This window comes from Anopheles arabiensis, chromosome 2, assembly GCF_016920715.1.
Source record: "Anopheles arabiensis isolate DONGOLA chromosome 2, AaraD3, whole genome shotgun sequence".
Lineage (NCBI taxonomy): Eukaryota > Metazoa > Arthropoda > Insecta > Diptera > Culicidae > Anopheles > Anopheles arabiensis.
The window spans coordinates 29,235,782-29,251,582 of record NC_053517.1 but is presented as its reverse complement, the minus strand read 5'-3'; the positions used below and the strand labels follow the sequence as shown (position 1 = coordinate 29,251,582).

At 47.9% G+C, this 15,801-nt stretch overlaps 2 protein-coding genes across 4 annotated transcripts in view; both read left to right on the top strand.

The window, feature by feature from the left end:
• The first annotated feature begins 798 nt into the window (after positions 1-798).
• Positions 799-4,174, top strand: LOC120895727 (poly(U)-specific endoribonuclease homolog). 3 transcript variants are annotated; one of them, XM_040299298.1, is made up of 5 exons: positions 799-920; positions 1,032-1,135; positions 2,332-3,220; positions 3,295-3,727; positions 3,805-4,174. In XM_040299298.1, exons 2-5 carry the CDS (start codon positions 1,081-1,083, stop codon positions 4,036-4,038), a joined length of 1,611 nt encoding a protein of 536 aa, XP_040155232.1. In that variant the 5' UTR covers positions 799-920; positions 1,032-1,080; the 3' UTR covers positions 4,039-4,174. The 3 variants fall into 3 exon arrangements, with proteins under 3 accessions (XP_040155232.1, XP_040155233.1, XP_040155234.1); XM_040299299.1 differs by having other exon boundaries at positions 800-895; XM_040299300.1 differs by having other exon boundaries at positions 832-920; positions 1,037-1,135.
• Positions 4,175-4,526: 352 nt separating this feature from the next.
• Positions 4,527-15,801, top strand: part of LOC120897787 (filaggrin-like) — a 45,590-nt gene continuing 34,315 nt past the window's right edge. The window contains exons 1-2 of the mRNA XM_040302879.1: positions 4,527-4,628; positions 6,152-7,104. Coding sequence (XP_040158813.1) covers positions 6,961-7,104 — 144 coding nt within the window. The 5' untranslated portion in view covers positions 4,527-4,628; positions 6,152-6,960. The remainder of the gene's footprint in view (positions 4,629-6,151; positions 7,105-15,801) is intronic.

Below are 15,801 nucleotides of genomic sequence, written 5' to 3'. Positions count from 1 at the left end.
CGTAGAATATTCCTCAGGTGTTAATTAACTCATGTGAATATATTGCCATAGCAACATGGATGAATAAACTCGATTTGTAAGCCTGCTTGGAGCTACCATATACACTAACTCTATATACTCGATCAACTTGATCGGTGAAATAATGTAAAAAAAAGAATATAGAAAGAGGTGTCCTACAGAAATTACGATCATAAAACACGTCCACATCATGACTAGCAATAGAGCTATACGCTTGTTTGATAATGTCACACTTCTGTTTCAGCATACCTTAACATCTGTGTTCTGTTTTCTAAGCAATAAAAACACGTTTCTGTTTGCATCCACGCGAATGTATCGAGCGAGTTTACCCCTGAACGCGAGACGATGCCAAAAGAGATGCTACAAAAGCTGTCCTGGCCCGCTGTACCTGAGTATGCCTTTTTTGTGTCTCATTAAGCAAGCTCAGCCGGGCTAGCACCTTGAAGAAGTTCGCTCGCGAGTAGCTAAGAGAGAACGAAAGAAAGCCCGCATCGGCTGGAGCGATTGCGGGAAGACTTTCAAGGCCTTTCAGCGCCCCAGAGGTGAGATAATCGTCGATCCCTTCGACGGCAGAGGTCATCGCACACAGTGGAAGTTCCTCGGGCGAGAAAGAGGGAACGAAGAAAGTACGGTGGACTGGCCCCGGGAGCCTGCCGAGATTTCGAGAAGAGCCCGAGCCCTGGCACCAAATAGAGACGCGCGTGCCTTCCGATCAGCTGGCGGTGAGTAGGAGAGAGAGAGAGAGAGTGAGAGAGATAGAGAGAGCGAGAGAAGTGCCAGCGCTGGTTGAGCTGGGTGGGAGATCGTTCCGATCTTCGTTTCGCCTATTTGCCATTTGTTTGGTGTTCGTTGGATCGTACGGTTCAGTTTTCTTCAGGTTGGCAAATACCAATACATCTCAGGTGTGGTGTTGTTGTTTTTTTTTTTTGCTCCCCGTGTGTGTGTACAAACCGATCGACGTCTAATGGATGTTTAATGTTGTGCGTGTGTGTTTGTGTTGCATTTGTTTACAGCTTAGCTGGAAGATAGAAGGCACAGTACGGAAAAGAAGCCGCAAACATCATGAGGACACTGCAGATCGGGACGATCGTATTGCTATGCCTAGCATTAACGATAGGTAATGTATGATAAAGCTGGGTGCTAGATTTTGTTTGTTTGTCAGAGCAAAACAGAGGAAAACAAGACAGCGCAGATCACGAGAATCGATAGTGATCGGACCTTAAACGATCGCGCTGCTCTGTGTGTGATGTCATCCGATCCGGTGCATAAATTAGCAAAGCGACCTCCGAAGCCTGAAGGTTGCGCTGTGTTTCATTCCGAACTGATTGATTCAATTGAACCCGGTTAAACTTGCAAATGATGCAAACTTGATATGATGCACGTCTCACTCGGAACAACGGCTCCGGCGATCACTCCGGGGTGATCGTTGCTTGGTAAGGTGAAGGTCAATTTGAAACATATCAAAATCGAGCACCCTTGTCAGGCGAAACAGGTACCATCTCCAAAACATCGGTATATGTTCTGATAATTATGGCACGGTTGAGCAAAGACCGTGCTTCGTCGGTTCCGTCTTTCCGAATCGGAGGGCAGCACCAAATCACACAATCGCCTGACCTTCCTGAACCACCCGGGGCGGCCACCACTGACCCTATTTCGAGCGTTTTGCTCTTTCGTATCAATTAACACTTCGAGCCACTTCGCGTGTCACGGTGGACCGGGTTCCGTCGAGTCCGTCTCGTGGCGCGTTGTTTACTTCCACCTCATCAAGCGGAATGCATTTCTACCCGGAATTGCTATGTTTTGGTTTTTGTTTTATTATTTTTTCCCCCTTGAAACACACAAAGATGAAAGTTTGATTCGAATGGTACTACCGTTTTGAACTGTAAACGGTGCAATCGTTTCTCAAACGTGCCACGTGCTTTCGCGAGAACCTTGGTTTGTGCTTGAGACGCATTAAGTGCCGCAGCCAAAGGGCAAGCAATCAGATCTGGGTATTTCTGCTCGGGCTATAAACGTTAACAGAAACGATTAAGCATTTTAGAATCGAATGGATATTCCTTCCAGCAAATGCAATTAGAATGTGTGTGTGTGTGTGTTTTGGGAATGGACTTAATTGTGGCTTGGTTCCATTTAAGATGCTTTTATCTCTCTGTGGCCCTGACACTCACACATCGTCGTGTAAATAGCGTATCGTTGCATAAGTCTGTTACTTTCTACCGAGCCGAGTGAAAGTAACGGGTGGACAGAGACGAGCGTTACTCAATTAATTAACCATTTTAACGTCCCTGCTGCTTTTGCTTACCCTTCCCCCAGACGCACAATGGTTCGGCAGTAGCAAAAAGAAGCAGGAGGAGGACCCGAACGTGGCGCTCCTGTCGTACGCACCGGTTGACCCAAACGTGACGCCACCTTCCTCAACGGTGGGAGTCACCACCAGCACGACGCCGATCCCGTCCACCACGACGAAGAAGGGATTCTTTGGCAAACTGTTTGGCGGAGGCTCAAAGAAGGAGGAAAAGACAACCACCACAACGACTACGACCACCACTACCACGACCGTCGCGACACCGACCACAAAGAAGCAGGGCTTCTTCGGTGGGCTGTTCGGCAAGAAGGATAAAACGTCCACCACCACCGTCGCTCCGTCGACCACGGCCCGTGCGGGAACGACACTAAAGCCGGGCACTGTTACGACCACAGCCAAGACGTCCGCCATTCCCAGTTCGGTCGGCACTACGGCAAAGACGCCAGTTGCTGCTGCTGCTGCTGCTGGCGTAACGTCAACCACTGTAAAGGCGGTGCCTGCTGCGTCTAGCACGGTTGCCACGACATCGACTACACCGAAATCGAAGGATGCTTTCCCAGCACTTCCACCGGCACGCAGTGGCAGCCCCACGCCTGCTCCGGTTCCGACGTCCACCGTTGCCAACGCGTGGACACGCACTCCCCCGACCGTACAGCCGGGTGGCAAGCCGGGAGTAAGCTTCGTGCCTACCACGCCCGGAACGCCCGGCGCACAGAAGGTGAGCAGTACGCCGGCCGCAACCGCCGCCGTCGGTGATGGGCCTGCTACGGACGAGGAGCTGATGGCACTATCGGAGCTGCTGTTCACGAAGGATAACAACAGCCCGAGCAAGTTCGTTACGATCAACTACCAGAAGCAGACGTCGTCCTTTGTCAACACCGATGAGGCGCCGAATCCGTACGTTCTCTCTATTCTTGTTACCGATATGTCTCCAAAGGAATGATAAGCAACATTCTAACCTGTTCTTACAGATTCCTAACGGTGGACGAAGCCAAGATCTACGCCATCCCGACGATCGAGAAGATGCACGCACTGTTCAACAACTACGAGCTGGACACGATGACGAACGAGTTCGTGACGCCGCTGGAGAAGAAGGAGGAGAACGACTTTGTCGATGCACTGCTCGCCACGAACGTGATGCGCCAGGCGATGCTGTTCCTGCAGAAGAAGGGCGTCGTGACGGCTGATCCCAAGACGCACCACGAGCTGCTGAAGACGATCTGGTTTACGCTGTACTCGCGCGGCAACGGCAAGATCGGCAGCTCCGGCTTCGAGCACGTGTTCCTGAACGAGGTCAGCAACGGCACGATGATCGGTCTGCACAACTGGCTGTACGTGTACGACATGGAGAAGGCGGGCCGCATCGATTACAAGGGCTGGAACAAGAAGATGGAACTGGGCACGGTAAGTCATTGCTGGAGGGGGGAGCACTTTTCATCTTTGCCACACATACTGAACCCGATCTTTTCTTTCCCCCGTAGAAAGGAGAAATTGCAAAGGTGCGACTGTCGTTCGATAATCTGCAGAAGCCGTCCAATTCGCTGTTTGTCGGCACGTCGCCCGAGCTGGAGATTGCGCTCTACACCGTATGCTTCCAGCTGCGACCGGACAAGGAGTGCCCGGTGGCGGTCAACGGCAAACCGTTCACGATCAAAACGTTCACTTTCCGGTACCGGGGCAAAAATTTGATCGGAGGCGCATGGCCAAACATTTAAGCACTCTCGAACGATGATTTCTCTTTCCGTTCGCACACCGTTGTATATCTAGGTGGACACGCACGCACGTGCACGATATTAATCAAGCATCAATACCTCATTTGTAATGAAAATAAAAATACTTTTTAAACCTAAACTTCTTTATGGGAATTGTTTTAGAACTTTCAACGAAATGAATTTCTGGTCTTCGTTGTGCGTATGCAATGCAGGTATATAACTTTACTTACAAGTCTGCTTCAATTAACAGTCATTGAACACTCTTTTTGATGCATTTTTTTGGTAAATTTGAGAAAATACTTTTGAAAATTGCATGTCAGGCCCCAAAAACGGCTAGTTCAAATTTTAAAATTATCTTGAACAATAAATGGTACTGTCAAACTTTCTTGCAGATACGAATCGGTTTTAGAACAGTTTCGAACATGATCGGCAAAATTCGGATTTTAGACGAAAGCTGTGTGTATAGTCCCCCGGGTTCAGTTCTACACAGACCAACACGCCAAAATACACGGGGAAAAAATAAAAAATACAGAGCCGTGAGCTGGTTCGGACGTGTTTTGGTGTCGCTCGTGCTATTTTCCAGTTTTAATTGCGTGAGTAGTGTTTCTTGTGTGGTAAAGTCGCCTTATCTGGTGCTTTTTACAACCGTGAACGTTCGAATAGATTGATGGAAAAGTGTTCCGTTCATTTTCGCATACATATGGCGTGAAAAAACGACGCAAAGCACGACAGTGTATGGGATGTGAAAAGTGAAATTGAATGATCTCGCTCTCCGGAGTAGCGTGCAGCACACAGTACGCTGCTCATCGTGCGGCTGGATACATTGAAAGCAAGTCCCAAAAGCATGCCTACGGGGTGTGAAGTGTACTGTGAGCCAGCACCGAAGGGCACTCTTGCTTAGTCCCTGTACCAGCCTCACACACATCCACCACGCAAAAACGCCCTACAACAACTACCACCGACGCAAACTGTTGGAAAAGCCGCACCTTTCTTGACCCGACACCCGCAAGATGTCCTGCCCGGACGTACTGGGGTGGTAGTGCCCGTGGTGCAAAGTTGAATGCAACCCCATTCCGGGAAGCAAACATTTTTCCAAAGCACCAGGGGTGGCTCAAGAGCATCCATCCCGGAGGCTGCATTCGTCTCGTTCACGCATGTACGCACGCCCCGGAACCGCGTTGCCAGGACGAAGAAGCCTGGCGAGCTGGGTGGGATGTGACACATCGGGTCGGTGTGAAAAGTCACGGCGTGTGAGGGTTTTTTCTTCTTCTTGTGTTCCATCTTTTTTGCTCTTCCCAAAGCTCGCTCTCTCTTGACTTTTAATTGAGGCAAGCGAAGAATTGTTTCCGGAGTTTTTGGCTGATTTGCCCTGGAACTCAGCTTTTCTATTGGTGAGGGTTGTGGGAGGGCTGGGAAAGCATTATCCACCATTAACCGAGTGGCACTGCAGCCGTAGGTAAATGGATGAATCACAGCATTGGATTATCCTTCCGGCAGGGATTACTTTGATTACGTAGCATCCTTCTACGCAAGGCGTGCCGACTGCATATATGTGTGTGTGTGTGTGTGCGATGCTGGCACAGATCCTGCTTGATGCTGGATGGCTTCAAAATGCTGCACGTGCGTTTGTGCGCGTGTTAACGGGTGGCTGGTTTTTCCGACTCGTACCATGCGAAATAGTCTTGTCGGAGATAATTTTTCCGGTTCAAACCCCACCCCATCGATTCCGTTACGGCAACGGGAACGCCACACACTACCACAGTGAAGCTGTGTGAGGCTGTCAAGAAGTCATGGCTCGCTCGGATAGAGTCCTTAAACGCCACCAGCAGCATCCCTAGTCTGACATCTGAAGTAGCTGCGTTGGTGGTTGTGCAGCTTGTGAGGACGTTTTTGCACGCCATTTGTATGCGTGTGCGTGTGCTGATGGTGGTGTGGGTATGCGCGCGCGTGCCCGCCCCTGCGAGTGTATTGAAACAATCGAAGTAATGCACGGGGTTCGCCACACATTCAACTCCTTTCCGCGCGTGTGTGTGTGTGTGCGCGTTTGGTTGTTTTGATTATTCATCCTTTGCTCTGTGGCATGTCCTGTTTGCTCTCTTCCTGTTCTCTTGTGCAGCTTGCGGGAAATATTGCGCTAGCGCGCGTGTGTGTTTGTGTCCGTGTGTAACTGTGTGTGTGTGTGTACCTGTTCACGATGAAATATTTTCGCGTTTTGCGGCGGCGGATGAAGGACATTCTGGTGTGCGACGAGTGAAAGCAGCGTGCCGTCGGAAGCAGACCAGCGTCACAGTGTCCAAGCGGTTTTTTCGGCAAGGGTTCGCTGACCATAATTCCCAAGCATTCCAGTTCAATCCACCTTGTTAAGCAGTGCACAAAAAAGGATCCACAGAGATAGCTTGTGTGTGTGTGTGTGGGTGCATAAGTGAGTGTGTATAGTGCGGGAGGGGGAGGAAATGTTTTAAAAATTGGGCCACATTCTCAAAAAAATAGAGCTCACAGCATCCCCAGAGTGTGGCAGTGCAAAAGTAGAAGAAGAATATCCTTCCTCATCGTGTGTGTTTGTGTGTGCGTGTGTATATGATCTATTTGTGTTTGTGTGTGTACGCGTGTACCTCGTGCTTTGCGTTGCCCAAAATGCGGCATTAAGGGAAGCAAGTGCGGTTCGTCGTTTGCGGATAAGTTGGGTCGGTCGAGGCAGCAGCAACCAGCAGCCAGCTACCAGCCAGTCAACACCACTTGCACACCCCGAAAATACACGCACGCTCACGTGTTAGTGTGTGTCGGTGTGCGCGCGAGTCTGTTGGGGGGTAAACGAAGCGGTGTTTGTTCGCCCGGTGTTTGGCGGAGCACGACGACGAGGCACGGTCGACGCGCGAAGTGCGCGAGAACAGCGTCAACCCCAGCTTCAACTCCCGCAGCGACGCGATGCAGTACGGGAACGTGATCATGGAGCATCATCAGCCCGCACCGTCCTTCCTGGTGCAGCTGCTGCACTCGGTGCCGCACATCAACATCACGCTGCACCGGGTCAACGATACGTTCAATCCGAACAGCACCGTCTACACCGAGGTACGTTTCCGTTTCGTGTCTCTAAGCAAACATTGCCTCTTTCTGCTCTCTCTCTCTCTCATCCTCACAAACACTCTCTCAAGCTGTGTCAAATTTTCCGACAAAATGTAAAAAAAAACTCAACATTAGTTGCCGTTTTCATATGTTTCATAAGGAGGAAAAGGTACTAATTTGCCTTACACTTTTTTGGAAAAAATGTTATGGAAAACAAAGCGTACACTCTTGTAGTTCGCTCGCAGCCTGGAACTTCTATGGAGATGAATACCGGAGAGACTCAGCAGAAGCACAGCATCCTGGCCCTTCTTGGGAGAAAGTTTGTTGACAGCATCTGAAGTAAAACTCTCCCTTTCTCTCTCTCTCTCTCTCTCTCTCTCTCTGTTTGTACGTGCCCTTTGCTCTCAGGGCTGAGAAGAAAATTGGCTGGGCCCTCCGTGGGGCCGAACTGGGAAAGAGAAACTAAGCACAATGTCAACATTATGTCAGATAGCAAAATGCTCGACAATTCCCCCCATAACTAGAGCGGAAGTTGTGTGAGATTTCACCTCGAAGGCAGGCGGCGGCAACGCGATGCAAAGTAAATTGATTGATTTTTCTCCCACTTGGCAGTGAGGCAGCTCCGCCTCGACGTGGAGAAACAACAATACAGCTGCTGACGTCAAACATGAGGTGTGTGTGTGTGTATGTGCATGTTTGGTTGTTCAGTCTGTTTTTGCTTGCGATGTGGATGTAATTTTTCTGTTACCTTTGTAACACGCGTTTAGGTGATATCGGATAACGCAAGGGATACGCTTTATGGCATTAATACTGTTCAATTTCCAGCTGTCAAAAATAACTCGTTGAGCGTATTTCAAAATATTCGCTTTCCCGCGAAAGATCCCCCTGGTCCGGAGTAGAATCGATCCTAGGACGCTACACGACTCTGCAGCCCACGGCAGAACAATTTACCTATTTTTATTTCCCACCGGCATGCACCGTCTACATACAAGGCAAGCGATTTTGTTTTTTTTTCCTACGCCGCACGGTGTGTGTGCGTGTGGACGTAGAATGGCAAAACGCGTATCCCTTTTCGTACTACACGCAGTAAAGGACACTGCACCTACACAGGGATACGTCACCATACGGGATGGCACGCACACGCGTGACGTATGGTTCACGCAATTTGCACTCCCACTCTCTCTCTCTCTCTCTCACTTTGTATGTGTGTGTATGTGGCTGTATCCTGCTCACTGTTTCTGCTTCCGACGTACCCTTTGCGGTTCTCGTTGACGTCTTGCGCCGGGAGTGGAGATCCGGAGGACTCTATGTTACGTTTATTGTTTTTTTTGTGTGCGAAGAGCAACAAATTCATCGTGTCTTATTGGTTATTTTGCCTTCAACCATACCTCCTACACACCCACACACACCCAATTAGTATCATTTTTAGCCCATGTACGTCTGTGTGTGGTTCGGTGAGAGCGTTCGAATCTCTCACGGCGTGTTGTGCTGGCTGTGTGGGTGAAGGTCGCACAATGGTTCAGCAACCACTACCAACACCACCACCACCAACACCCCCCGATGGTGTGAGGTGTATGCGTGAGTTCGCAGCCCCAACAACACCGGACACGCGTGTACAGTCCTTTAACTGCTTAAAGGAAGGAAGCCGTCCTCTCGTCTACGGGGTGGCAACGGTCTTTGCTACGGTACGATGACGCCATAAAATATGCGTCTCGTTTTGGCGAACCTGCCACTCCCCCCACTACAACGGCTAATGGCTACTTTCCCTCGCCGTGACAACGAGGAGTAATAACGGGAATTCGTTTTAGCAGCTCAATGCTCGCCAGGATCCTTTTTTAATAAGATATTGTACACGGTGTGTGTGCTTTTTTTCTTTTCTCAAGGCATTTCAACCAATTTGCGCTGCCTATTTTTGGCACACGACACTTTCCGCTGCTTCCGTTACGAAAATAGACACACAAAACGGATGATCCCAGTTTCCCAGTAATGTTGACGGACGTGTCCCCTTCCCCAGCCATTCCCATGTGATTTTAAATAATTTATCCCACTTTTTTTGCATCTCTCCATGCGCCACACTCGTGACGTAAGCAGTCGCTGCCTGACAGATGGGTTACCATCCCAACACCCAATCGTGGGTGGGGTGGCACCATTCCCACGAGAACGCTCTTCCGCTTTTCCCGCTCGATTAGGACCCCTTGGTCGCGCTCCGGTGGGCTTCGATTCAGATTTTCCACCGCACGGCGATGTGTGTGTCACCCTGCGATAGGCGTTGTCTGCGGACGAGTTTAGCGCGCACCTTGAATTGGAGCAGGCTTTTTGATTTTGATCGATTGCTGCTGATGACGATGATTATGGAAGGCAGGAACCACCCCCTACAGCAACGGGACCGAGCGGGGTTTTGATTGAATTTATTTTCCCGTGATTGTAATTAGTTGATTGCATCGATTTTGCCAGATCCCGCGTCGCTCGTTCGCGCGCGGTTCACCCTTGCCGGGCAGTAGGAAAAGGGGGCCTTTTTTTTGGTGGTGCCTTTCCCTCACACGGTGTTGGTGGTGGCTTTCGTGCTGGGAAATTTTCGGCACGTTGGCGTTATACTGCACACACACAAACATAAACACACAATTGCACACAGAGCGTGGAGGCTGTGGCTGTACGCATTATCAGTTTAATTGGTACCAGGCGAATGAACTAAAGTAACAGGGGAGGAGGTAAACGATACAAACCATTCATGATTGCCAGCATGATAGCGCGGTAATGCTTATCGAGCATGCGAGCTGTGTGGTTGTGATGTGATAAATGGTGCGCTATGTTTATGCTGTAAGGGGGCCGCGTGCGTAATGCGAAAACCTTGCGCTGGACGGCCGATCATGGCGTGGTAGGGTGGAGCATTTTTTTAATTTCTTGATTTTATTTGAGCTTAATAGTTGATAGTTTATCGTAATTATTTAGGATATTTTGATGATTTCAATTATTGTTAAGTCTTCACAAAAATCACACAATTATAGGGGATCTAGGAATTCAAAAGCTCTACTAAAGTGGAAACAACAAATCCTCTTGTGCGACATAACAATCTTCCAAACCGGCGTACGAATCGAGCGCAGCTTAAGACCTAATACTTTGTAGGACGACAGAATGTAAAATTAGATTTGCTGATTCTGTTCAATCGAGTTCAATAACGAGCTTAGGACTAGAAATTGGAATAGCTACAACGAATGTAGGACGAAAAAAATGCTTTCTCCCAAAATATCGTAGTCAAAAGTTTTATGATCAAATGGTTGACAATGGTGTCTCGCTCGATGTAATGGTGCGACGCATTGGCTAGGCCGCTTCGCTTTGTTTCCTCTAAAAATCATTGCTTTAGCGTCGTTCCCGTCGGTGGGGATTTACATTCTTTTGTAACGACTTTCCGTTCTGGTGATAGCAAGAGATAGAAAAGATCAACAAAGTCACAGTAGACCTCCTGCGAGAGAGCCATTGACGGTTGATGGATCGAAACGCATGAGGCAAAGGAATTTGATCAGCCTTTCGCACGTAAGTGGTAAGCTATTTTGAGACGAATTGTGTGAAGACTTCCAATTTATAGCATTTCAATGAAGAGAAAAAAGATGGACGAACCATTCCAAGTATGTTACCCACGGGAAAATCAATCGCTATTCGCACACGTTCGGTCATTCACTTGCAGTAACAGCAATAATTTCCCAAACAAAAACACAAATAATGCAGTCGTCGGTCAAGGCTCGACACTTTTGCGACGCGATAAGCTACCAAACAATGGCACAAATGGCACCCAAACCCTACGACGATGCACACCTCACATGAGGCAAAAAACTGTTGGGCAAAAACAAATAGGCTGTCTAGGGGCCGGTGGGCTTCGTGGGCACTTCTTAATGCCGGGCCCTGTGCGATGCGAGCGTGAGCAGCATTAAATCGCGAGAGAGGGGTGGGGCCCGGGGTAATTTAACGCGCTGTGCTCCAATTTCGACCGACCGCTTGTGGTTACCGGCCTGAAATCGCCCCGCGGGTTTTGATTACTCATGCAGTGGCCCCCTCGTATTCCACGTTTCCGCGTGTTTTGTACTACGGGGAGCACGCGTTACTTTACTGTTGTGTGCAACCTCAATACTCCGGTCACGGAATGTGTGTTTGTGTTCATTCGTCTAAAAACAAACGGTCTCCTTCGTTTCGCCAAGCCTCTTTCTCTCTGTGTGTGTTTGTTCGGAATTTGGAGCGGATCTGGGGGGCAAATAAGATTTTCTATTAATTTTCGAGAAGCAGCGGGAATCCGTTCGGATTTTTGTTGCATCGCGTGTGTGACTGATTTGTGGGATTGATGATCTTTTGGTTGTTTTTTTTTGGTTGGTATTTTTGGAAGGTACGAATCTGTACGCGGAATACTGATGTCGGTTCCCATCGATCTATCGCTCTCTCTCCTTCTCTCCAAGCAATAGCTGGTACGTGCTATCTCAAGCAAACTTGCAACGATGCAGCTGCCGGAAGCGCACTGCTCGACAAACGCTCTGGTTCTGGTTCGGAATCTTTTTTTGTTTGTTAGTTTACCCTTCCATCTTTACTTCACGTGTAGGATCGTGATCAACGCTGCAGCAGCGAATGCGCGCCCACATCTTCCGCGACGGTCACGTTTTGCATCGGATGCAGCTCCACCCCTAGTGCGCTCTGCTGATAGTGTGTTGGGTGATGGTGGAGCAACAAAAAAAAACAGCAAAAAATCCCCCCTTAGCGTGTTTCCTAAAGCAAAACTTGCGACGGCAGCTGTTGGCAAGAGTGCGATAAAAGCTTACTGCAGACAACGGACACAGGAACGCAGCGCAATGTACTGTACTCTGCCATACTACAATGCAGCATAAGAAAGATAACAAATAGTACAGGGAATGCAGCAGTGCAAGATCTTCCTGCTCCCGGCGAAACCATCCGATGTAAAATGCCCAACATTTGCTCCCAGCGGAAACGCTCTGTAAATTCTTGCCCTTCGCTCCACGCTTCGTAGAAAAGGGGACGGTATCTGATCGTCGCATTTTCTCGCCCTCCATTTCCTGTTGGAGCTTTGCACGGTTTTTGCAGCAACACTGAGCCCTTTTACGTTGAGGCGATGGTGCGACTCTTCTAGCCAGTCCAATCTGCTGTTCAGCGCAACGCCACTCCCAGGAAGCTGCAATCGCCAACGCATCCTTTAAACGCGGTTTGGTCTAGTTTTCAAATATTTACCAATTTCAATGTCATGTCAAAACTTTTTGCGCTTTCTGCAAAACCAGTCCAAAGAAGATTTGCGTCTTTGGTGGATGATTTGTGACCTGATAAGTGCTGTTTTTAATTTGCATTTTTCAACATTCTTATCGTTGTCCAACAGCTGACACTGGTTGGCACTGTCAGGCACCAAAAAAAAAAAAAAACAACACTTCCCATGCAAGGGTCACACGACATTGATTATCAGTCGTTTGAACACTCACACAGCAAAAAACAAAACAAAACAAAACAAAACGCCAGCCATGCGTTATTACTCCGTGTGATGGCGCTACATGAGTGTTTAATCACCGAACACTAGATGCCTTTGTTTTTCCTCCTTGTCGTCACCGAAGTAAGCATAATACGAGTTTAAAACTGCATAATGGGTCACTTCACACTCGGCACGTGCTTTGTTGGGTGCTTGTTGCACTGCGCACACAGTGCTGCTCCCTCGAGTTTTCAATATGTTTCCTCACTGTCTAACTGTCTAACTAACTGTCTAATACATTTCACGCACAGTCTAATGGTGCGTAGCCATGCAAAATGCGCCTGTGTAACTGCGCATTGTTACCGTAAATGCGTGAGTAACGTGGCGTACAGTGGTTGTACGCTAAACGGACGTGTTTATTTATTCTCCTGCACATAATCCCACATAATGGTCCTAATTACTGGCATATGTTTGTGAAAACGGCACAGCTTGTGTTGGAACAAAGAGAGGCAATACTTTTTCGATTTTGTTTTATGAATCACCGTTAGCAGGCAGGCAATAGTAGCCCCGAAACCAAATCTTGTGGTGCAAAATTGCATTCATTTATGTGTTTTTTGCTAAATTCGTAGGGAAACTCGGTTACACACGTGTTACCCGTTTGTCAAACATGTGATGGAATAATTTTAATTATTTATAAAACCACTTACATTTGGTGTTTTAGCATTCATTAATGTGGAAGAGCTGTGTGAAGTAAAACAACAACCAAAATCATGTACACTCGTTTGCTTAGTTCCAAAAAAGCATCTGTCAGCGTCACTCGCAGCACCCTTCCCCCGATATATGCCGTACGGACATGTGTGTGTGTGTGTGTCTGCCAGCATCTTGCGTGCATTATCTTCCCTCATCAGCAAATGAGCCAGCAACTTTCGAGTGAAACTCTTGTGTGTGCGCCTTTTTTGTTGTTGGTTGTTGGTTGCTGGCTACGTCCATTGGTACATTTCTTCACTGACAAAACTTTGTACATCTTGTGTGCGCGTTATTTTCTTCCTCCAACACGTGTGACACTTCCGCAAGAGTTGTTTGGAGATGGAAAAGACAGAATTACAGCACACAAAAACCAACCCCTTTCCCTAATGTTGCTTTTACTCTATCTCACCGAACTCAACCGACGAATGGTTGCGGCTGCAGAAAGTTGGAGCGACATCTAACGGTTTGGTGTTTGCGTATAGTGGCGGTATGCTTTCAGATGCTCTGTATCCAAAGCATCCAGCCTCAACGAGCAAATGCTTTTACATGCTTTGCTGCTGCATCCAGCCAGATGTGCTATGGTGAATGTTTTGGGCAATGTTGAAATGGTGTTTGTGTGTGTGTGTGTTTCTTTTTCACTCCCTTCGCTCCGGAATTGGAACCGTGCGGTTAGTAGGGAAAGAACAGAGAGGATTATGCTGGCAATGGCAGAACCGTGTTTACCTTAGTGCCATGCAAAACAAAACACGGGGATCTCTTTTCATCTTTTCGTGCGGAGCGTTTGATAAATCTATCCATTATGTCAATCTATGGCTTGTACGAAACACATTTGATCGTAGTTTTCAAATGTTTGGCATATATTTAGGTAAATCATTCTAAACAAAATCCATTTTTAAATTTGCATCTTTTTTTTTTTTGGAACACGTTTGAGGGGTTGCTTCTAAGAACATGCTCATTATAGTGTTTTGGTATTTTGCCTGCGACTTTGACTTTTTGCACAACTAACAGCCACATTTGTCAAACATCACGGTTGTTCCGCACGTTTTAGAAAGAAAAGAAAAACAACTTCTGTGTCAAAGTTTAACGCGTCTTTATGCGGTGTTACACACTGGTGACAGTGCGATGTTTGGTTACGTCCATTCCTAACCGTAGCTGACGTCAATCGCATTTTAATGCTGCCGCGCTCTTATGTCCCGATATACTTAAAGCAAGAGTCGCTGCTGTCGTGTTTTGTGTTTAATTGTGCGATGGAACAGCACTGAACAAACGGTTCAACGCTGGGCGACAAACTTATTTGTACATAATTAAGCATCGTTCATAAACCACGGTGATCGACTGTTATTGTTTTTTCCCCTTCTTGCTTGGTACATTAGTTTCGTAACATTCGCTTTTCGGCGCGATATCGTTAAGAGGCTAACAAACGCGTTTGGCATTAAACACGCAAGCATAATCCCTTGTTGTTTCCCTGCACCTTGTTCATGTGTGATTGGTTTTTGCTGCTCCTCCGTGTGATCATCTCCCCATGGCGCTTAGCCGCCTCAGCTTAGCCTCCCTTAGGTGTTGATGCATTAAAGTCCACTTTCACTTCCATTAAGCCGCCAGACCCGAAGGCTTGGCGTGGCCTTTACGTTGTTTGAACATACCGCAGAGCGGGTTGAGATGCTGATGGTGGGATTGGCCTTTTGTCTCGCGTAGAAATTACTTTCCTATGCGTTGATTGCAGTTTCCCTGACGATTCCTTTAGGTTTCGGCCGAGCTGATGAGATTTTTTGAACAATGCATAAAACAATATGCTGTGCTGTACATGTAGAGTATAGTTATAACTTATTAGAATGGCATATTTTTAAAGCCTTTGATAACGCTCACGAAAAGGCAACGCTTGTCTCCTGCTCGATAGTGTACCCCAATTATCCTCCACCAGATTTGGCTCCTTTGTACGGCAAAATCCCTATGTGAGGGAATCCCACAACGACTGTGCAAAGTTCCCCATTTCCTAAACCCAGTCGTATTGCTTCGTTGTTTTTGAAATTGACAATCCATTCAATCGCAAAAAGGGCTTTCGGCTTGTGCTACTTTTACTTCCATGTTCCCGTCTTCCTTTTGGCAACTCGTTGCTTACCCCCCCTCTACGCCGCACCTTCAAAAAAAGGGATCATTCATCTCAATTTAGTCCGGATTATGGTAGCGGACCCAACCGCGCAAAGTGTTCTAGCGTAACAACGTAACAACACCCGCTCCGGTACCGCCGTCCGCTCAGCAACCATTCGACAGAAGGTTTTATTTTCCTTCTTTCTTTCTTTTTCACGCCAAATATGCCAATATCATTCTAGTACGCCCACCCCAATTGCGTGCCCGGTGCGTTCAATAACCCGCAACCCGATCGCAGGTAACGGGTTCTTCTGTGTCCCGGTGGGAAAGTGCGGCCTTTCGTTCTCATGCGTAACGGTCGTATAAAGCTGGAGCTTTTTTTTTGTTTTGTTTTGGCGCTGGCGCTGGCGCTTTTCTCC